At 38.7% G+C, this 24,168-nt stretch overlaps 1 protein-coding gene and 1 long non-coding RNA gene across 5 annotated transcripts in view; one reads left to right on the top strand and one right to left on the bottom strand.

The window, feature by feature from the left end:
* Positions 1 to 24,168, bottom strand: part of LOC124274368 (fibroblast growth factor receptor 2-like) — a 60,395-nt gene that overhangs the window by 22,965 nt on the left and 13,262 nt on the right. Inside the window, exons 3-5 of one of the 4 annotated variants that reach the window (XM_046709744.1) lie at positions 22,780 to 22,963; positions 16,468 to 16,622; positions 1,438 to 1,603 (exon numbers count right to left, since the gene is read on the bottom strand). In XM_046709744.1, coding sequence (XP_046565700.1) covers positions 1,438 to 1,522 — 85 coding nt within the window. In that variant the 5' untranslated portion in view covers positions 1,523 to 1,603; positions 16,468 to 16,622; positions 22,780 to 22,963. Of the gene's footprint in view, positions 1 to 1,437; positions 1,604 to 12,782; positions 12,947 to 16,467; positions 16,623 to 22,779; positions 22,964 to 24,168 lie in introns of those variants that run through there. The other 3 variants (XM_046709746.1, XM_046709742.1, XM_046709745.1) reach the window with 3 other exon arrangements.
* Positions 4,598 to 24,168, top strand: part of LOC124274369 — a 30,979-nt gene continuing 11,408 nt past the window's right edge. The window contains exons 1-2 of the long non-coding RNA XR_006897923.1: positions 4,598 to 4,609; positions 14,004 to 14,007. This is a non-coding gene — a long non-coding RNA (uncharacterized LOC124274369). The remainder of the gene's footprint in view (positions 4,610 to 14,003; positions 14,008 to 24,168) is intronic.

Raw genomic sequence — 24,168 nt, 5'->3', positions numbered from 1 at the left:
TAGGTCACAGTAAGTAATACTCCAGTCATTACCATGGCAACCTGTAAAAGATGCAGGCTGATGGCTGAAACCATGAACCACATGGTCAGATACAATTTTTGGCCATACATTGTGACCACCCAGTCATAACTTCACTGATCACTTCTCCCCCATCAACAATGGTGGTACATCCCAAGAAACCTCAGTGTTCACCTCCGTAAAATTTACACTCAGCATACAACCCAGAATGGCACTAATGATCTGGAACACCCATAGCTCACTTTCCTGTGATGTGCACACAACAATGCTTTCTTTCTCTTGCATATTTGGGTTTTTTTACGAGAAATTCTGCTAAATTCCAAACCTACAAACATATTCAATTTAAATAAATTCTTACAATAGTTTCCATCATTGTAACTTATGAATGCAGCTATCTAAAAGAACCCATATTTCTTCTCATGATAAAAACAACTATAAAATATTACAGACCTACACAGGGTTTTACGGGATGCAAGATTCCTGCGTATTGGACACAGAAATTTGGTGAAGTACCCCCAAACTAAAATCCTGTGCGTCCTTGTGAACATATAATTTTTTTCTGGGAAAGAACTTTCTGAGTTTGTAGTGATATCCCATATTAAAATATAAACATTCTATTTACAATCATTATTCTAATGACATTGAAAGTAACACATATCTTAACATAATCATTATCAAATGGGAAGCATTCATTTTCATTGATTTAATGTAAATTGAATGACCCCCAATTTTGGAAATGGACTCTCAAAAATACTAGTATGCTCTGAGTCCCCAGGACTCCCAGTTTCGAAGAGCTATGTAAAACCCTGCTACATGGAAATAAAATATTTATTTCCCTACTTCCCTGGTTAGCTGTCATTTGTTATCAATGCTAAGGATATTAACATATGAGAATCTGCTCTCCACACAACTACATCTAAAATGGCTTGCTGGTTTACCAGTCATTTATGAAGCTTTTCTATGGCTGACGTACATGTCTGCTTATATCCTGTATTCTTGTGAGGACAAAAGAATAACTTATGCCACATGAACCTTGAAAACCAAAAGTATTTGTGAGAGCTCATAACTGATGCAAACATATTCAGCAGGCATGTGTACCAAGCCACTCATTATGGCTATAATCAACATTTTATTTTTATGGAATCTGACTACTGATAGATACTTGCACAAACTACCTCCAATTATTTTGGCTAGTTAACAATCAGAGCAAAACGGGAATGTGAAGTCATTCGTATGGAAACAAGTATGTTGAAAAGAAACATTTATTGTGATATGACTTCAATGTAAATGTTAGATGTATTCAAAATGTCCATTATTTTCAATAGATGTCTCTTGTAACTGGAAAACATGTTGGACATTAAAGTGAGATGTAATAATAATTTCATTAAACTGAATGAAGTTTTTAAAAGAAACACCCACCTGTAGATTTCTCCTGTTGTAATGAAGTCTGCACACAACTGGCTAGAATCACAGATAGAATACACACACACCAGGTAAGTGCCATGATATATCACACAATATCAGCTACCACATCCTCGTATACAATCCCATGAATTACTGCTATAACATCCTTGAGATGATCAAACTGAAAAAGAAAGAAATAACATCAGTAACCAGACACAAATATAACAAAGTTAGCAAGACTCATGGTTTAATTAAATTCTTACAAAAAATTCCTATGTGGTCACCCATCTATTTCTGATACATGATATGGAGGGGCACATTCCATGGTCTATCACTGTATCCAATTAACCCTCCTGTGTGTGCCTCCTCCTATCACCTTATTAACCCTTCCTAGGTGGTATTCCCAGTCAGTAGGGGAGCCAGACATGGGGATGTTCTCAACCCAGCTTAACACTTTAATTAATCATGCATCCCTGCCCCCAGACCATCCTACATCTTCAAAGTCCATCACAGTCACTCCAGATGCCAACACAGACCCTCTGAACATGCCACATATAGACATCATTTGCATAAATATCCCACAAAAGCCCTCACCTGTAGAATAAGAACAATAAAAGGGGAATATATGAATATATTACATGCCAGAGAGGGAGAGATTTTCATTCACAAATCTATGGTCATCCTGTGATTCATAGGAAGGTTTTTTGGTATTTTGACATGGATGACGGCCACATCTCAATGTGTGTCACACACCAACATCCACTGTGGCAGCAGCACAAACACCATGAACATCACACTGCACATGCATTTGGTGTGCAGTGATCACTGTCACCATCATGAAATACATCACTTCCAACATGTTCACATTCCTCTATAAATCTAAATCTTCTGGATAACCTTTATTCTCAAGAAACAAACCTGACATGTCTGTCACGCTAAGTAAGTCCTTAAAATCACTGAAATCTAAAAAAATAAATCTACAGGTTTTTAAAGGCAGTAATTATGTTGCTAATACCCTAAAAGCTTAATCCCTACCAACATACCAAAGGTTTGACAACCGTGCTAGCCAAAGTGTCTGCACAACTTTCTGAGCCCACCCATTGGCTACTAATCACTTCTGCCCCCTACCGGCATGTGACCTGACTCCCTGCAGTGACCCTGACCCCTAGAGAGACCATGTGACCTCCAAACCACATGAAAGGTCTTAATCCCCTGTTCACACCTTGGACATCCTGTTTTGGTTTCTAATAAGCTTAATCATAGGTCTTTGATGTTAACATTAATTATCAAAAGTTTCAAATTTTAAAATGAATGAAATGTCTAAATCTTGAAAACATCCTTTGAACAATGTAACATTCATATTTCTTTCAGACCACATATGTTGAAAGTTCATAACCTACACATAAAAACCATTTTGCATCCATTTACATTAATGCTCAGTACCCTGCCCCGTGGGTACTTATGTACAATAAAGTCTTCTTCTGATTTGCACAGCTATTGGATATCAAGCACTCAAACTAATGATGTTTCATCACAAACTCAACCAAGACTGCAAGCCGACAACACCAAATGTGTGCTGACCTCACTGGGTACAGAACAATGTTGTTCATCAATTCCAAGATTTCACAGATGAATCATCATTTTCTCACAAAAATTGTAAGTGGTTTACTTGAGCAGGGGAAACACACTGGTCCGAGCCAATTCCATACAAGCAATTCCTAACATAAACATGGCCAGCTTTTAAGCGACTAGAGAAATTTCACAGTTGACTTACTTTTCCCTGTTTGACCCAGTTCCTGAATCTTGAATGTTTTAAAATTTGGATCTCAACACCCTCCATAAATGTGGAAGCAATTAAATAGCTATGGATTCCTTGCCGGTTGTGAAGAGAACACACTGGCTTAAAAACAGGACCAATGTTGAAATTCCAACTGGAAGATTGGAAGCACTTGGGACTGAAATACTACTTTTTAAAACTGATGGTGTACATCCAAAATGCCCCGTGAGACAGACAAGAGAATCAGACATGATCGTCACTTGTAATGAGCAGCAAAGAATATTGTTTTCAGAAACCACGACAAAAAGCAATTACATGCTAGGGATGCAAGGTGAAACCAAATGCTGTTATATAACGAATATATTTACATTTTCTCAGAAAAAGAACTGAATGATATGAAACATGACACGGGGACTGACATGCAACCTATCAGAGAGTGACAATGTGACATCTTCTGTGTGTTTAACTGTATGTGAAGGAGAAGGAACAGAAGTTGTGTGATAACCACTATATCACCCAAGAGCTTGTGGTCAAACAGTCCATTCTTACCACTTCCTCTTACATAACTCATACCTATGCAGTCATTATATAATACATAGCCTCCAGTCACAAGTGCTTTATTGTCCTATTTATCATTATGGCCCGTGACATAACAATTATATTCAATCCATATCCCTAGTGGATAGAGATACAGAAATGATACAGTTAAGGATTGTATGTGCTGAATAATAATGCATCCAATGACAAGTGCCTATATTGGATGTGATATATATATAAGAACGTCATACATTGTCCTACTATAGGAAGATATAAACTGTGACTACATTCTTTATAATTTCAAGGTCCTATACATCTCTGACAGTAAATAATTTTTCTGACAATGCATACCTTTCAGGTGAACCTAATAATCTTCAGAAACTCCAGGTCTAGGAAAAAGTTATCAAGTTGAAGTCAGGAAACTAAATGATAGTCACCTTTTGGGTCTGGTTAATTTATCACCCATGGGTACTCAGAGCAATTAAGAAATTAACATGTCAACAAAGGGAGAGTGTTTTCATGACAGTTAACAGTGGAGATAATTGATAAGTCAACAATACACCATTGTATCCCTAGTGTCTCTGTGACAGCTACCCTAATTAATCAACAATCTCTGGGTGGAAATGTTACATAAACGGTCCAAGTTCAAAGGTGCGACCGTTTGACACTAAACAAAAGATTAATTAGCTGTAATGATAAACATGTGGCAATAAACCTTGTTTAGGTTACCCTCTATATTGTTCTTGTACAGGTTGAGGTGTTTTCTTTGTAACTGGAGAATGGTTTTACAGGTGAGAAAATCTTATCTGTCTCTGAAATAGCCTTCTCCAATAAACAGAGAAGGCTCAAGAATGTTTCCTCTTTCAGTAGGAAGTACATTTTTAGTAAATACACAATATTTATCTCATGTATGTCAGATCTTTAAATAATGTTTGGTGTGATATTAGGATACTTATGATGTGAATTAGTGTACTAGCATTGCTATTGCATCATACCATAACATACACCACCATAGTGTAACAAAAAGGTTTAAACTTTACTACATCACATGAGTGGAAAAGACAAGGCCATCTCTTGGCTCCTATTGCTTTTACTGTTGGGAAGGCACCTGTATGAGGTAGTATGCTATATTGGGGCAAAAAGATTGCGGGCTAGACCACATGAACAAGGATACCACCCTTTGTATTTGTATTTCCTTGGCTTTGTTTACTGGGTTTAAGGGACAAAGATGTGTTCTGTCTGAATGCTAAGGTCTGTAAACATGACTGTCCCCTCGAGCACCCTATTCAAACATACTGGACTCAATTCCAACTGGCCTATCAAATGGAATGCAAAGCCACTGCTTCCAACAAGAGCAATTTTAAAGTAAAAATATTTATAAACACTCAGGTTACCCAAGAAATCAAATTTAAACTGAAGTGTTTTGTATTTTGGTGCAGGTATTCTGTAGAGAAACAATACCACACCTACACTGTATGATCTTTATTTTGGAATATTCTGCTAAACGAATTCTAAACATTCTATGTAAAAAAGAATACAAAAATATCCTGCAACCCTCCTAGGCCCCAGATATATATTTACATCATTATCAACAAGATTTTGGATTTCAAAATTCAATTATGCACTTGTTCAATTTAGCATGGTACACATTCAACACTCTATACATTCTCTTTCCTGTCTTGAGTTTAGAAAACAATTCAACAAAGATGGTATCTTAAGCGGAGTAAACTTACCTACCATCAGCTGTTGGGCACAAAATGAGATGAATACCTGCATACCAATTTCATGATTCACAATCAAATGACATTCCAGTGTTTATTGTTAAGGAGACATTTCGAGGTGGGCAACATTCTTCCAATAAGGAAATAGCCCACAATACTATAAATGCTATTGATGAAACATTATTTCACTGTAAATGTTTTCCATGGCTGATTAAATCAGTGTAGCATGGTGTCTGCGAGAGAATGCAATTGTGACCAACTGGTTAGAATTCATTTCAACAACAAAGGCATCTTTTATTGATGTGAGCTCTACCAGTTCCTGACTCATAAATCTTTATCATTACATTTTCAGGCCAGAAATGGCCACAGGAACAGATTTGAACAATTTAGAACCATTTAAACAGAAGCCTTTCAGTTTCACAGAACTATCCCTTGCAGTGTATAGCCAACCTGATGGGGAGTTGAAAACAGTAAACATTGTGCAATTTGGCAACATTTAAGATTTTAATGGCAAAGTATCCTCCAATACCATCATCTCATTACAAACAAAAGCAGAAAAACAATAATTGCTGAGGAATGTCAGAGGCACATTCATCTGAAAGAACAGGAACACTATTTTCTCGGCTGACAAGGGACAATCTCTACCACATGCACGATCATTTTTATTCCTGGTAAACCTTTCACAGAATGCCAAATTATGATAAGTGTTACTTTATATAAAGCCTCGGTGTCTCCTGCCAATAGCGGGAAATCTGTGCTAAATATGTTCCTTCAATGGTGACCCTAATCTAGTTCGTTTTCTCTCCAGCTAGTCAATACAAAATCTAAGAAGGCCATACTGGATAGTTTCATGTTATAAACATATATGCAGTGTGCGAAATAGCCACTGGCCCGCTAGCCTGTGGCTAGTAAAAATCCAGTCAGGGCAGTTGCTGGCCTGACTGGCTACTGAATTTTCATGAATTTAGATTTGTTTTTGATGGTATTTTACCTTTTGTACTCTTAGTTTCTACATTCAAATTTCAGGCTAGTGAATTATTTTGTGGGCTAGTAACTTTCAGGCATGGCTAGCACCATGGAATTTGGAAACTATCTGCATACCTCATATATGTCTGACTGTCTGAGTTTAGTTTAACGCCACTTTTAACAATATTCCAGCTACATCAAGGCGGGGGAACACCAGAAATGGGCTTCACACATTGTACCCATGTGGGGATTCGAACCCGGGTCTTCGGTGTGACGAGCCAACGCTTTAACCACTAGGCTACCCCACTGCCCCCCTCATATATGTAATATATACACATTCCTCCTCGTCTCTAAAATGAGCTGTTCACTAGAAAAACTACCTACTTTTCACTAAGAGTGTCAGAATGCATCACATTGTCATGTCAGGAGTATCATGAGTTTCCATCATTGGCTTATTCATATTAATAATGAATATAACTGTTAATAAATAATTTTGAAAAATTTTGTATAAAAAAAAGATATTCTTCCAAGCCATGCTAGCTAGTGCTGTGGAAATAAGATATCACTCACTAACTGAATACCTGTCATAATTTTTTTTAAAAAAAACCTATCATATCCGCAGAAAAATGTCATGCTTGTTACTATAGTTCATCATTTTGAATCTAGTATTATAGTCACGCTGATTAGTCAAAACATGACAGGCTTTGATGCTACTGTCTCACTTGACTACTGAAACAGATACTATATACTGCCCAGTATTTCACAAGAAACATACGCGTGTCTTACAAGATGTGTGTGTTACAAAAAGATAGCGCCACTATGTTATTGTTTTTCGTAACAAAAGCTGAGAAGACGAAAGAAATCTTGACAAACCAAGATAAACCAGCGATGTGGAGAGTACCCTGACAACATCATCCTCAACCGGAGGTCTCAGGATACAATAGGCACAACCTTATCTCCCTTCTTAACTCTGAACTCAGTAGACAAGGTGACCTACACCATACATTCGGGGAATATGAAGAAAGGGACAATCTAAAAGATGCAAAACATGAAACTACAAGGACCCATGGTGATATAATGTGGAGACTCAGGTATCTAATGATAGGATACCAGATGCTGAGATGGCAATATATCCCAATCTGGGTGTCCTCCTGCTCTCCGCGATCTGTTCTGGTCACGAAGGTGGGGTCACTCGGCAACTTCAAGAGGGTTTATGTGAGGGTTTGACCTAGCTTCTTAACAAAGAATGGAGGTGTGAATGAAATTCCAGCCATGGAAGTCAATTTGTGGGCAGTAATGGGGTGACATTTCTTAACACTAGCGTGTTGAAAATGTATTTGAAAATAACTTGAAAATGTATTTTCCTAAAACCTATATATTTACCTACAGCATAGAATATAAGGCAGGAAATTTGGTTCATTGATTTCACTGTCATCCGTGTCCTCAGCAAGAAATCAATGTTAAATAAATTTATGTAAAAGAAGGAAAGATAATCAACATCCAAAATTCACTAACTGCAGATAAAATTCTGATTTGAAAAGACCTATATATTCAAACAAGTACAGATATCAAACATGCTAAACAAAAAATCTAAATACCTTAACCCACCCAGGAAGAACCCTGATAGTCTCCAGTGAGACAACTTTCAAAATGTCAGAAAACAATTATTTTTGTAGGATCCACAATCGCTTTTTCTATCATCAGAAAAATACCTACATTGTAAATCTGTCACAAGTTAAAGTGAGATTATGACCCCAGTAATAACAGACACATACTGGATAAGACCTACGTCTTCACCATCCCTTAAAAAATAGGGTAGACCAGTTTTATCACAGGTCAAGAATCGTTTCCTCACTAAATGGAGGGTGAAAGTGATTCCATATCTCGCCGATCAAAGCAAAAGTAATTTTGATGATGTGAACACATGGCACTTGTCCTCATGCTGAAGATCATCGTGGCAGCATACCCAGAGATATAAACACACCACGACAGGACCAGTCAGTGTCAGATCTGCCAGTCTAACATAATGTTGACAATATGGATCAATAGGAGTTACATTCAACTTGTTTACATGAAAATATCATGTTTCAGAATTATATTTCTGTTTTTCTCCTGTGGGAAAAGATCTACAGCTCACTCTTTGACCAAATGAGACACACATGTCTTTAAAGATGATATTTAGTTTCCCTTAAATTGAGGCTTTTTTTTTTTATTCCACAAGTTACCATTTTCAGCAGTCTGATAACCATTTACTACAATACCAAGAACACTGTGCTATCTGATGGTATCCATTATCTAGAATAATGTGATTCTGAAGGTTACTTCTGTTCAAAAAAGATAATCTGGTAAGTTTACTATTTCAGATCCCCCCAAATAAATTATCGGGGGTTAATGTATTGGAAAACACAAATAATTATAGAATACTGCAGCTTGATTGAAAGGCATGACAGATGATGGGTGAATCAACATGTGCACAACGCCAGGGTCGTAACCAGGTAATCAGGCAACATCTCGCGTAATCCACGATTAATGAAGATGATGAAGATGTCGTGAGTACCTCCGCCCAGTAGGGGACCCCTTCTGGGGGGATCTGGCTTCCTCAGCACAGGCCCTGGTGTATTTACAGCCTGATTACTTATCTAGTTAAATGGCTCATGCTCCCCATAAACATCATATAAGAAAGCTTAAGTACCAATTAGGGTCATAAGGCTTAAAAAAAGTTTAGTTTGGTTCCAGCTATTGTAGAAATCTAATATGTGGGATAAAATTTAAAAAATTCAAATGTTACCTTATTTCCAAGGATACATTTCAACTATATAGATTATATTATAAGAGTGTTTGAAATTAGGGGGTGGGTCCTGGGGTCTTTGAACCTGAAGTTTTCTAATCTGGAGACCCCATAATATTAGTTATTACTAGCAATTAGGACTGTGATCACTTAGGATTGTGATAAGTACAAGTGATTTTAGTGGTAACTTCTGAACACTTTCAGCACTGGTCACAAGGGGTGTTACAGCTAAGATTCTTCAGGGATTAAAAGATTATAAATTTCTTTCAGGTCAAAACATATTTTAAGTTTTGATTTTTATTTATGTTTTAAGTGTAACGGTAATACACACTAGTCTATGATTGTGTTTTTTCTCCATTTTTTCAGAGTATTGTCTCAACAAAATTGTTTGGCAAGTTGACGGAAAGCAGTATGTAAGTGTGCACATGTTCCAGTTTCCCCACTCCTTCAGCCTTCCACTGCCAACATTTCAACATGGCCACAAGCTCAGTACAATCAATAAGGATTCCTTATAATTCACATGGTTCCATAAATCAACCTAAAGTCTTGCCATTTGTCTATCTGGAACTGTTAATGTTTTCAAGAATAAATTATCTGTAAACATAGACAGGAAATGGGACTAAAGCTACCCTGTCAGAGGCTGGGTCAAACCAGTGACAAATCTGGCCCCTGGGTTGGTGGGGAAAGGAAGCTGGCTTAGATTCTTTCCCAAGGAATTTTAGGAGAAGCGTAGAAGAGGCCTGGGGTGGATGTACCAAGATGCGGGTAACAGCCTACAGTGACACTAATGTCATACTGTTTAAAAAAACCCAGTATTGTTAACCATAACCAAAATACATCGGTGAACTTTTTCTTGGTATATTAGACAGGTGTACAGATGTCCAAACTTTTTAACAGTAAATTTAAACCATCTCCCCATGTCAAACCAATATTGTTTCAACAACTTAGGGTCAATTGTTTCTAGATGTTTCTCAGATACAATAATGTGTAAAGGTATTTGTTTCTTCATTAACCAATTAATTTAATACCAAGTACGTTTCTTTACAGAAATGGGTGAGTATTTGACAAAGCAAACACCACTTTAAGGCAAAGAATGAAAGTAAATTCACTGATCACAACCACTACAAACTTTGGCAAATTGTGATGCTATTCTTACTGCTATTCCCTAACAAGCACCTGCTAACATGACTCCAGTCCCGAGCCTAAATTCTGAACTAGAGGATGCAGCTTCTAAACAACTTTGATGTAATCCAAATGCTAGAAGCTTGGTGGACCAGGCCTACAGGAAACTACCTATATAGTTTATCATCTCTTTCCTACATCTGAGAGTAATTAACGCGCCCCTCCGCCAATCACAACTTTCCCTGCCTCTAGCCCTCCCCTTCCCCCTTACTCTCTAACCTGACTGGTTGGCACCCCCTCCTCTCCTTCCATACTGAGAGAGAACTTCTACCGTCCACTCTCATAGGCTAAAGACTCCTTGCAACTTAGAAAACTTGGCTCTGCTGGATTCCAGCCAATATTGGCACTTATTTGGTGTTCCAAATTGTGGTATAAACTAAGTTTTCTTTTGACCATTATCTTAGGAAGATTAAACATTTACATTAATGTAATTAAATTTTATTACATATAATAGATTTAATAGAAATTGCTTTGATAATCTTGAAAATTCATGAACATTTTCTCCACATGATCAGTGTAGTCCGAAGGCTGCTATCTTTACAGAACATACAAGATTCAAGTTTCCTCTGAAAACAAACTGGATAGATTTGACTTGCTGTGTGCCATGTTGGTTCCGTTGCCCTGAGCCATAGTTTGTATAAAACTGGCAGGGTCTCTCACTGTGTTTGCATTCTCCACAAATCTAACTAAATAAGCCTGTCACTTGATTCAGCTTTTACATAATGCACAGGTTTAACTGCAGAAAATCTTTTACTTTCATTGAATAATACATTCTTCCAAACAAACTTAAGATCTATAATTTAGTTAAAATACCAAATACACATACCAAAGGCTAAAAAGTAGTTTACATATTTAAGCCATTAAACACTTTAATCTGATCATTTTGCGAAAACTGATAACCTAAAAAACAAGAGATGACAAATGGATCCTCAAAAGTAGTCCAAATTACCAGAAGATCCTCAACACTGTTTGTAAATTCCAATCCAAAGATGTGTTCATCAGATGACTTGTATAATCCTCGATCACAAAAACAATCCATGTGTTGAAAAACTGAGCTTTATCAGAATATTCTGTAAAACTCACACATAAAATCCAAGTCCGACTTTCAGAGCCATCTCGGGGCACAAGCAACAAGTGATGGTGGTAGCCAGTAGGGTCCCCGCGCTGTGTCAACAAACCCAGTAGTATGACCCCTTTTCCCGCGCAAATCACAATCTACTGACCAACTAGAGGCCTGAGAAAATATTTCCTTTTCAACATAAAGGACATTCCCTTACAGCAGATTGCCAGTGTGGTTTCTATTCACGTGTGTATGTACGTTAATATGCAGAATAGTGAGGTAGAGTTGAAACTTGGACGCCGAAATACACACAGTAAAATCTTGATAGTATTTAGAACGATGTTATGTTATTTTTATTGTGTATCGATGTATTAACATTTGATAAGATATATAAGATTATTAGTGTATCTTGCACGTTTTAACTTACGTAAAAAATAAATTGAACTTCATGTATGTATGCTCATAAGCAAATGGAAGATTGAATGAGTATAAAGCAATGGCAGCATTTTCTAAGCACATTCTAAATATCAAGGATGGGTAGATTTAACCCCCCACTCACCCACATTACAGCATTCAGCCACCCCGTTTGACATTGCAACGCTTGGGTGCTCGCGTCTAGAAGATGATACGAAGTTCGATCGCATCAGGGGACAAAAGCCCGCAAGCTAGGCCCCTGAACTTCGCTTTTGATAGTTAACATGTCATACGAAGGGACAGTCACAAAGGAGATTCGAATCCCGAGGTACCCCCTTAAACACACCCTTTTAACATAGCGGTGAAGAAATATTTGTTTACTTTGGAGGACCAAGCGGGCACCTGCTCAACTTCAAAACTTTTGAAACTTTGTTGTCGTTTAACAACTTCGCGATCTGTGTCGTCTGCCTCATCGAGTCAAAATGTTCTCTCACACAAGTACAACTTCCTTTTTTCACTGGATATGTTGTGCTATGATAAGAGATATCACAATTATTTTACAAGACATTTTCACCGAGATCTGTGTAGCACCCACTGACGAAAATCAATGCTCCCCGGTCTGCAACCCTGTCAAATTCCTAAGCATGCACTCATGAGCAACTTTTGTAACACAATAACTTCCAGTAAAATCTACAAACAGCATCAGCGTAACGTCTCACAACGTTTTAATCCATAACTTTGACAACAAGCAAGCTTTCACAGCCACCGTGGCCGAACTCAAGGACCGCATGGGCCAGCCTCGCCTACTTGTGTATCGGCATTCGAGGATATTATACGTGATTTTTGTCCCTTTAAATCGGTGACATCGAGTGGATTTCTCAACGTCACCGCTTCAGACTTGCTCACAAAACTTACCTAACTGTTCGTTACTCCATGAATATCTTGCACACAAGTAAAGTCCGTTAGAATCCGATTCTAATACACGAAGTCCGAGTTTCACCCTACCTAAGTTCCGTTATATCCCGTGTATCTCCACGACTATTTCGCTTGAGCTTTCTGAGGATCGTCACGTGATCACCCATTCAAAGCAACAGACCACGTGACCCCCCGAGTGAAAGACGCCATGGAATAAAGGGGGATGCAGGGGTCGCTCCCTTACACAGGAAATACTCATATCTAGATTAAAACGTGAAAAGTGACGCGACGCTGGGATAGATTGTCTATACATAAGCATTGTCATGTACCCGGCGCCTAATTAATTTAGATAATTAAAAATCTCATTAAAGCTTTCAGATTAATTATAAATTGTCGGCGACGTCTAAGCATGTATTAAGATTTGCATGGGTTTTTTTAAAAAAAGAATAGTTTAATTATGAAAAAAAAAGACATATATATTTTACGTACATAATAACTGCACGCATAATCAATAACAGGAGTGCCTCGATTCCACATACCGAATATACATATCATATAATGGAAAAGGGAATAAAATAAGTTTACTACGATTAAACTACGAGTAATTAAAATTATCTAAATCTCTTTATCAAAGATATTTTAAAAATGGGTCTATTTCCTTTCCCCAAACCTACAACATTTCTGACGCGTATTGAAGATATGTACTAATATTATGTAACACAGCTGCACATTTGTAAATTCAAAACGGAATTTTAAAAGGAATTTCAACTACAGAAAGTTCATATAATAAACTACTACCAAAGGTTCATTCAGTATTTCGAAAGAAAAAGTCCATAGTTATCCATAGTCCATCCTACCTATATCGACCCTGGTCCGTCAATGTTCTCTGAAGTATTCTGTCACGAGTCTTAACCCATACGCCCCTGGCTAACTGTGTGTAATCACTTACCTGAGCGTAATAATTACAGGTAGGTATACAACTGTGTCAGGTAGAGGGTATTGTTTGTAGTTCTCGGTTAGACTTCTTCAAAGCGACTGACTAACTGCAACTCTTCAGGGCTGTTAACGCTCGGACATTTCCTGAGGGCACTTGTAGGCTTGCAATCTCCAATGAGAACGACGTAAGTAGTGGCAGTACCGCAGATGCATTCTTTGATTGTATAATCTCTTTAGTTCCCGTCTAAAACACTTCTCCCGTCTCATCTCACCGTTTGTTTGGAGACGTGTTTATATATAGGATTAGTTAATCCTGTCATTTGGTCTGACAATGCATGAGGATTAATACTGAATTGTCTGTCGGTAAGTGGATTAGTATCAATGACAAATTACTTTGTCCGACTGACGGCGTCCCTTAATTACACTGATGAAGAGTAAACACAGCTTGTTTTACTGTCTCCCCACGTTACAGGACACAGACGCTGAGTTCTAAGTAAATGCACATGGACACAACTTGAACACTGAATTGTGGGATTTATGTGATTATAAGGTTTATATAATGTCTACCTATATGGAAACACTTTTTATATCCAAAATTCAAGGTAAGTTAACGCCCCTCCATTCTTTTGGGTAGGGTGGTGTATTCCTTATTATAAACATTTTAATTTTTATATTGGCTCCCACCTACCCCGTCGGCGCTCCCACCTACCCCGTCGGCGACATTGGCTACAGCCAGAAGCCGACGTTAAACTTGTAAATTCATTCATTCGGATACACTTGCATCTGTTGTAATGCATTGCACACAAACGTCGATTTTACAGTTATTTTAAAATACCCCCCGTTACAAATTGTTTGATCGGCATAATAGAAGTTGGTGAGTCAAAGATGAAACATAAAACTTTATGAATGACAACTTCTTATTTACTGTATTTATTGCAATAATAAGTTGTCATCCATAAAGTTGTATGCTTCATCCCCGTTACAACATACCCCTCAAAATGTTCACAAACAAGCAAAAATCCTGTCAGAAAGAAATCCGGGTTGCTCGCCAAGTACACCATTGCCATTTAATGCAGCCTCCCTCGCAGACAACTTGAACTAATCTGACAATCTACAAACTTTTACATTTAGTGGCTAAATATGTAACAAACGAGAAACGATGTATTTGATACTGGTATCATCGGCTATATCACATGCATGCTATCTATCCTTGGTATCTGACATCAGATGACGTGTACATGTCCCAGGGAACACAGGGGTTCTACATCTTACAGTAACCAGTGTTAGTTTTTCTCAATTGTATATACTTATATTCCCCGGGTTTTCGGCGCGACCATCGACCACGTTAACCACTTGGCTACCCCTACAGTGTAGGCGTTGGTGATTATTAAATATATAATATAACGCTGTATAACGCACATACGCACGCAAGCAGGCATGCGCTCGCACAAATCTTGTGTTTATTCAGTAAAGTTTCTCCACTGTTCGGAAATCTCAACAAGTGCTCAAAACCATAACCATTGTCCACGTGTAACATATTTATGTTTGATGATATATTCGATGTACCGGGCATGTTTTATGCATTCGACACCCTGACCTCCATCGATAATTTCAACAACCATTCGAAAATAACTCCATGTAAACGAAGATTCATTATTTTCACAAGACATGAAAATATACATCGCCGACACATGCCTTCGTTGCATGTTCGCGGAATTGTGCATTTAGCGAGAGGTGCATTCAGGTTTCACTGCACTACAATACAGAAACTACGATAAAACAAGCTGTAATGTGAAAGATTCTGCTTGAATATTAAGAACAAATACTATATGCACCTTTCATTAAATAAAATAACCACTGACAAGTTTAAAAAGGACGATTTTTATGGAGAAAATCTAAGGGCAAGAGAATGACCTTCGATGAATTGGGTACGATATGCCTGCACTGACTTAATCTACATCTTGCGTGTGTTGAAGTATTTTAAAATGCTTCACGAAAACAACTAAAATCAGCTTTTCCGACACATTTCAACTTTATATGTCCAAGTACATTTATGAGTGTAATACATGTTAGAATGATGAAAGTCTGCACCCAATTTACCAAAGAAGCCTGTGATAACGTGCTAGGTTATTGTTATTACTTTCCCTTGATGGGTCTGGACAGCTCATTTGTGTTGAAGTGATCGTCAGTTTACAAAGTATTTGGAAATTACGTAAAAAGAAAACGCGATCAATAACTGAATACACTCCACCAGAGGAAACTAAATCCATATTTGAATTGCTCACAGGAGACCATCCAAAGTTAATTAAGATTTTATTATATTTTGTAATACCACTGTAAAGAAGTTACAGAAAAACAGATTCTTTTATTTAATTATAGTTATATCCTTCATGACATGAAATGTAATAGAAAAGAAAGGGGAAAATACTGGAGTGGTATATATCCATGATGGAACATTCTGGATTTGTTTTGCATTCATGTGACAACATCACGTGTAGGTAACACCGGAGACCTTCCAATAATATCAGACCTCAGCTATCTCCAAAACAGGAGTTATCCTACAGAATACCTTGTACAGGCCAAAGGACTTCCAGTATACTGCACAGCGTAACGTATAGACGATAACAAGGTGTAAATAACACCTTTTTGCAAAGTCTTAACCAATTTGAGGAAGTGTCTCCTAACCACAAGGGTGAGGGTATGGGTAGTGACACGAGATGGAGATTATGTGTTCGAACACAGAACTTACATCAGTGGTAAACCAACCCCAGATGGCACGGCGTCAGACTCACCAGGAACCCAGCTGCCACACATGGTTGTTGTCGGACCAAAGTCAGGAGGCTTGGCAGCAATGGTGTTCCCATGAAGTTTGTCACTTCGAATGCGTATAAAGCTTGGTTAAACCTAAAAGGTAATATAATTTATTAAAAATAACAGTTAAAAAAAGATAATCAATACAAAAAATCTGCGAAAGACAGGTTAGCAAGAGTCAGAGACCGGAAGTCGATGGGTCTTCCTTCATCAATTAATGACGTTGTAAAACAAAGGTAAAACAAAGAATCAAGTTAGCATTGAATTCAATTTCTTGGATAAATGATAAGCAAATATACGTACACAACAATAAATCAATGTTTGTATTTCGGAATATGTTTTATGATTAGATATTACGTGCAAGTAAGCGCGGAGGTAGGAAACTGTTTACCCACAAATTAGTAACTGAGATGGTAGATTGAATTCAGAATAAGTGGTATCTGTAATATTAGACATGACATCGGTTTATGAGCTGCTGTCATGTGCCAAGAGCAAATACCGACTCCCGTGTTTGGCCGCCATACAAGCAACTAATGTTTCTGTATCTGGGAAATTAAAGAGATCCATATTACCTACAAACCTTCACCTTTCAGAAAAACAATAGCCTCAGGGACCTGAACTCAGCTATCAAGATATTTATGCAGTGATAGACGAGGTTTGCCCTGAGTATGGGGATGTTAAATAATTATATTTAATACTAGTACCCGTACAAACCAGGGTGTGTTTTTATTTCCCTGTACTGTTAAGATGCACCTTGCCATCTTCGTGGAACCCTGTATACAATCTATAGACTCTCAGACCTGTCCCCGTGTCCCACTGTACAGCCGAGACTCCATCAGACTGACAGTCGAATATTGCCGACATGTTCTTTTTGAAGTATAATTATTAACTACTCGTTGATAATAATTTCCTGTAAATTAGTTTCACCTTTGATGGCTCGTTGTTTGGAATCACGGATGAATTGATGGCTTGGAGCAGACACTTATTTCCTGGTGTATTTAGCGCTTTAAAAACATGCATAGTCATTATCATTATTATTTATTATTATTATTATTTTGTATGTTCCTTCCAACAATGAAGAAGTAACCATTGTTGAGACTGTTGAACATTAAGTGCGACAAAACCGTAACACATTCATAGTAATTCTCCGCTAAAAGCGGAGTCGGCAAACCGACAAAACCTTTCCATAGTCACAAGTACCATCTGCTAAGCGGACAGTCGATTGTACAATTCTGACTATATCACACGCGTGATATCACTATCAAACAGTGATGATACCAGATGGTTGCGAAAGGATAAACGTATCCTGCGCCACCAGTGGCACCAGTCACAAACACATGCAAAGGCATGTCAATTGTTCCCCTAAAATGACCTGGGAATATATGCTGATATTAGTGATGCGTCGAATTTGGAAATGAGCTACTCATATTTACCATAAATCAAGGACGTGAATCTATGGATTATCTGGTCCAGCAAGCCAGACGTCATGTAGCTGGAATACTGCTTAGCGCAGCAAACAAATCAAACAATCAAAGAAAAGAAAAAAACATTTTGGAAAAGTTGATTTACATAAATGTTGCAACCCTGATCCACACAATTCGTCAATACATCTTCTTTTGCAATCTTCGTAAGAGTATGCTGGGCTGTACGTAAGTCGGGAAATAACGCTGATGGAATATTATCAACAAGAAAGACGTTTGGAGACGTTTAGTCATCCTTCGTGTCATATTGCCTCGGGAGAGCTTTTTGTACCTCTGAATCCTTGTGTATAGGTCTGTATAAGTCTGTATGTGTAGGTCATTGCCCAGTGTCTACCTATACAGGATTCTTCAAGGAGACCATGCTCTGTGGTCCGGTGCCCATGTTCTGCCTCGGTTGTTCTATATCACACACGTGAAATGTAGTATACATAATAACGTACGTTGGAACCAGTCGACCAAGGATCTGTAATTTGAGGGACCTAAATCCAATCTGCTGGGACTACCAATTAACCCAGCATCACCGTGTCTCTGAGGAATTGCTCACTGAGTGCTACGGCACATACCTACCCCTTTGGCGAACACCTGGTGTCAACACTGATTTTCCATTCATTTTTCACTACAAGTTTGCTTTTTTACTCTTTTGTCTGTTTCTCCATATAACTGATTATCATCTTTCAGTGATGTAAGACATTAGCGAAGATGTTTTAGAGAACTCTTGTGAAAGTAGTTCATATCATTTCTTGTACTTACGATTTTGACGTCATTCTTAAACTCTTAACGGCTGTGTTACGCATTTTACCCCTAATGCAAAGTGTTTTGTTCGATATAACAGACTGGTTTTCTCTGGCGTTGACAAAGGGGCCGTGGGGTAGCCTAGTGGTTAAAGCATCCGCTCGCCACGCCGAAGGCCCAGGTTCGATTCCCCCACATGGGTACAATGTGTGAAGCCTATTTCTGGTGTCCCCCGCGGTGAAATTGCTGGAATATTGCTAAAAGCGGCGTAAAACCCAACTCACTCACTATGGCGTTGACGTCGTATATGTAAGCAAATGTATGTATATGTTAGATCTTTAAAACAATATCTCGATTAAAAGAACATTGCTTAGAAGTAAGAAGTGTCGTAAGCAGGTACTTGACCCAATGGAAACTTTCACCCACTGTCCTAATCAACAGTCAAAGAGTGAACGAGTGAGTTGGGCCAAACGCAGCTTTGAACCCCACTTCAGCTGTCTCACTGCGTGTCAGCATTAGCCAGAAGAGCCAAAGTGTTCCAAGCTAGTTTGTGAAAAATCACCTGTTGGAAATAAACAACTTGTACTGAGGATGAACCAAAACAAAGGACTCAATCACTGGACATGTTGAATGTAATCAAGCTTTTAAAATATATTCTGTCTCAAAATAAGTCTCCATTCCAACATAATTGTACTTCCCACAATATAGTCCAATGTTGCATTCTCCTATCACATCTGGTATAATACACGATGCCACCAATGTAACCACGAGAAGACCGCATATAAAGATTCCAGAATGGAAGGCTGTTAAAACCGGGAAGGTCTTATGGTGTTAAACTGGATCTGTCGGATGTGTCACCAGCTGGTGATTACTGAACACCAGAGTCGTTACACTCACTGATTTACAGGGAAGTCAATCAGGGTATTAGACCTGGTGACCCGACCCTAACTATTTGTGCCTGGTAATCACAGCACGGCTCTGGTGACTAACGGTGACATCAGAAGCTGCTTAGGGAACCGCTGCACCATTATTACAATGCCATTCTAAGAAACTATTATGACGACAAAGAATGATATTAAGAGCCATTATGATGACATGGGATATTATGAACACAAATTGACATTATGAATCATTATTACAATACACAAATTGACATTATGAATCATTACTACAATACACAAATTGACATTATGAATCATTATGACAATACACAAAGATTAAGACACAACAAACCATAATGACAAGGAGAATGACACCGTGAACCATTATGGCGTCACAAATGACATTAACAAACATTATACCATTTAAAAAGACAATGACAATACAAAATTATTGTCCATTATGACAACACATAATGACATCCTGGAACATTATGACAACACCAAATAGCATTATAATTTAAAACCAATATGGCGATACAAAATGATATTGTGAACCATTATGACAAACGGAATGACATCGTTACCTATTATGACAACACATAATGACACAAAGAACCAACATGAAATAGAATGACATCGTGACATATTATGACGATATCGAATGACACCATAAACATATTGATCATAAAGAATGATATCTGCACAACACTGTGCAACACGAACAATACTGTTCAACACCAACGACGTATACCAACACTGTTCAACACCAACGACGTATACCAACATTGTTCAACACCATTGACGTATACTCACATTGTTCAACACCAACGACGTATACTAACATTGTTCAACACCATCGACGTGTACTAATATTGTGCAACACGAACAATACTGTTCAACACCAACGACGTATACTAACACTGTTCAACACCAACGACGTATACAAACATTGTTCAACACCAAACGAAGTAAACCAACATTGTTCAACACCAACGACGTATAACAACATTGTGCAACATTAACGACGTATACCAACATTGTGCAACACCAACGACGTATACCTACATTATGCAACACCAACGACGTATACTAACATTGTTCAACACCAACGACGTATACCAACATTGTGCAACACCAACGACGTATACCAACAACGCAACACCAACGACGTATACCAACATTGTGCAACACCAACGACGTATACCAACATTATGCAACACCAACGGCGTATACCAACACTGTTCAACACCAACGACGTATACCAACATTGTGCAACACCAACGACTTATACCAACATTATGCAACACAAACGACGTATACCATCGTTGTGCAACACCAACACAGTAGACCAACACTGTTCAACACCAACGACGTATACCAACACTGTTCAACACCAACGACGTATACCAACACTGTTCAACACCAACGACGTATACCAACACTGTTCAACACCAACGACGTATACCAACACTGTTCAACACCAACGACGTATACCAACACCAACACACGTATACCAACACTGTTCAACACCAACGACGTATAACACCAACACTGTTCACCACCAACGACGTATACCAACACTGTTCAACACACCAACGACGTATACCAACACCAACGTTCAACACCAACGACGTATACCAACACTGTTCAACACCAACGACGTATACCAACACTGTTCAACACCAACGACGTATACCAACACTGTTCAACACCAACGACGTATACCAACACTGTTCAACACCAACGACGTATACCAACACTGTTCAACACCAACGACGTATACCAACACTGTTGTGCAACACCAACGACTTATACCAACATTATGCAACACCAACGACGTATACCATCGTTGTGCAACACCAACACAGTAGACCAACACTGTTCAACACCAACGACGTATACCAACACTGTTCAACACCAACGACGTATACCAACATTGTGCAACACCAACGACTTATACCAACATTATGCAACACCAACGACGTATACCATCGTTGTGCAACACCAACACAGTAGACCAACACTGTTCAACACCAACGACGTATACCAACACTGTTCACCACTAACGACGTATACCAACACTGTTCAACACCAACGACGTATACCAACACTGTTCAACACCAACGACGTATACCAACACTGTTCAACACCAACGACGTATACCAACACCGTTCAACACCAACGACGTATACCAACACTGTTCAACACCAACGACGTATACCAACACTGTTCAACACCAACGACGTATACCAACACTGTTCAACACCAACGACGTATACCAACACTGTTCAACACCAACGACGTATACCAACATTGTGCAACACCAACGACTTATACCAACATTATGCAACACCAACGACGTATACCATCGTTGTGCAACACCAACACAGTAGACCAACACTGTTCAACACCAACGACGTATACCAACACTGTTCAACACCAACGACGTATACCAACATTGTGCAACACCAACGACTTATACCAACATTATGCAACACCAACGACGTATACCATCGTTGTGCAACACCAACACAGTAGACCAACACTGTTCAACACCAACGACGTATACCAACACTGTTCACCACTAACGGCTTGTACTAACATTGTGCAAAACCAACAACCAACACTGTACAACATAAAAAGCGCGGAATAACGTTGTGCACACCAACAACATATAACAACATTCTGCAACGCAAACAACGCAGAATAATATTGTCTATTCTCAGTCATATTCAGTGGTGTGACAGGATCAGCTGTGCAGCTATATATACAGACCGTATTGTAAAGGTCCTGTGGTGCTAACGAGGAATAGGAACCAACTGTGCCGTTATTTCAAAACTTAAAAAAATACTACATGACATGTCACAGTAAAACGTCATTTGTTACAATTATCCCCTAAATCAAAGCTGATCTTTTTACCCCAAGCCATGATTTCTTGACAAGCATAACGGATTCGTTTCAAGTATACCCAAACACCGTAAAACAGTTCCAAACAGTATGTATGGGAATATACAGCCGATACTCTGCTCATTATACGTATTGATAGTGAGGTAATGAAGTACAAATTGTCCAATCAAATCACACTACCCCTACAGTCTTCGACAGAGACTTGGACCAGTGAGGCGTGGGTGGCCAAAGAGGCGATTACGCACTTACCTGTTTGAAAAAAATCGATTAAGAATTTGAGGCTGAGGAAATTTCTTGTGTGTTATCTTTATTTTCATTATCCCATTTTTTCGTGTGTGGACGTGTGGACGCTGCACGTGGCTGTGTCTATCCTTCACCTGGCACACACTGCATCGCAGTTCCTGATTGGTCCGTGGAGGATGGGACGGAACAACTGCAGCAGAGAACTATACTCAGACATAATAAAACGTAACATTGACAGTGTAACCTGAACGACAATTTTGTGAAACAAGTCTCAAAATCATAAAGTTGGCAGTTATAATACTTTGGTGGTGATGGATTTCTTGTAATAGTAATAATAATAGTAATAGTCCTCTTATATGGCGCTCATATCCAGGCACATTGCCTGCTCACGGCGCTACGTACATTACTATCACCGGTCATAGGACACTATGGTACTTTCCGATACTTTTTCAACTCCCTGGGGACCATACAGCCATGCTGCCTGTTAGGCGCACTCACATTGCCAGCACATCCTCACGGGTACCCATTTTGCAGCTGCGTGAACTGAGACAATGTGGATCTCTTAGTAACTTGTCCAAGGATACTACGTAAATGTGCAAACCTCGGGACCCGAACCTAGGTGCCTCCACCGGGGATCGAACCCGGGCCTTCAGCGTGAAAGGCAGACGCCTTACCACTGCACTACTGCGCTCTACGAGTTCTCACGTGCCGAAGGCGACATCATGAACCACACAGACTCAAAGGTAGACATATACTGTACAGGCATAAGACTCCTGATCAGAAGCTGTTTGATCATTGTTACAGGCCTTGGTAGAGTTTTCTAAAGGGTTTTAGGGTGGACATAGGGAGGGCATTTCCAAATTTGACAAAAATGATGTGTGAAGCAATCCACTACTCTGCCTTGTACCATATATACGTCAAGCCTTTTCTGAAGTGTACTTGGAAAGGATACACTCACCATCTCACAATAGTGATTCATATATAATATAGTCGGGAACGTGAATAGGACTCCGCTGTTGGCGTACATTTCTTAGGAATAAGGAAACGGGTTTGTCTCTATTATTCTATTTACAATTCGCTGTTATAACGTGTAACTGGAACGCAAATGTAATGATGTTCAAATATCTTCAATATCACGACCCCAACTCAAAACATATAAACGGTTTCATCATCGACAAAGCAAACGACATGTCATGAATGAATGTAATCAACATTAAGACAATAATTACAACATGGCCATGGCAAGAGAACAACGACAACAACAACAGAGTCTCACATAAATCGAAAACCTATTAATTTTATTTGCAATATTGATGTAAGCATCGATAAGATCAATCCCGATAGGTGGAGGCACGGACTCAAACAACAGTGGTTGTTTGTCATAACAGAATGAAC

Source organism: Haliotis rubra, unplaced genomic scaffold (genome assembly GCF_003918875.1).
Source record: "Haliotis rubra isolate DU_JTF1 unplaced genomic scaffold, ASM391887v1 Scf19, whole genome shotgun sequence".
Classification (NCBI taxonomy): Eukaryota; Metazoa; Mollusca; class Gastropoda; order Lepetellida; family Haliotidae; genus Haliotis; species Haliotis rubra.
This window is presented reverse-complemented; position numbering and strand designations above follow the sequence as displayed.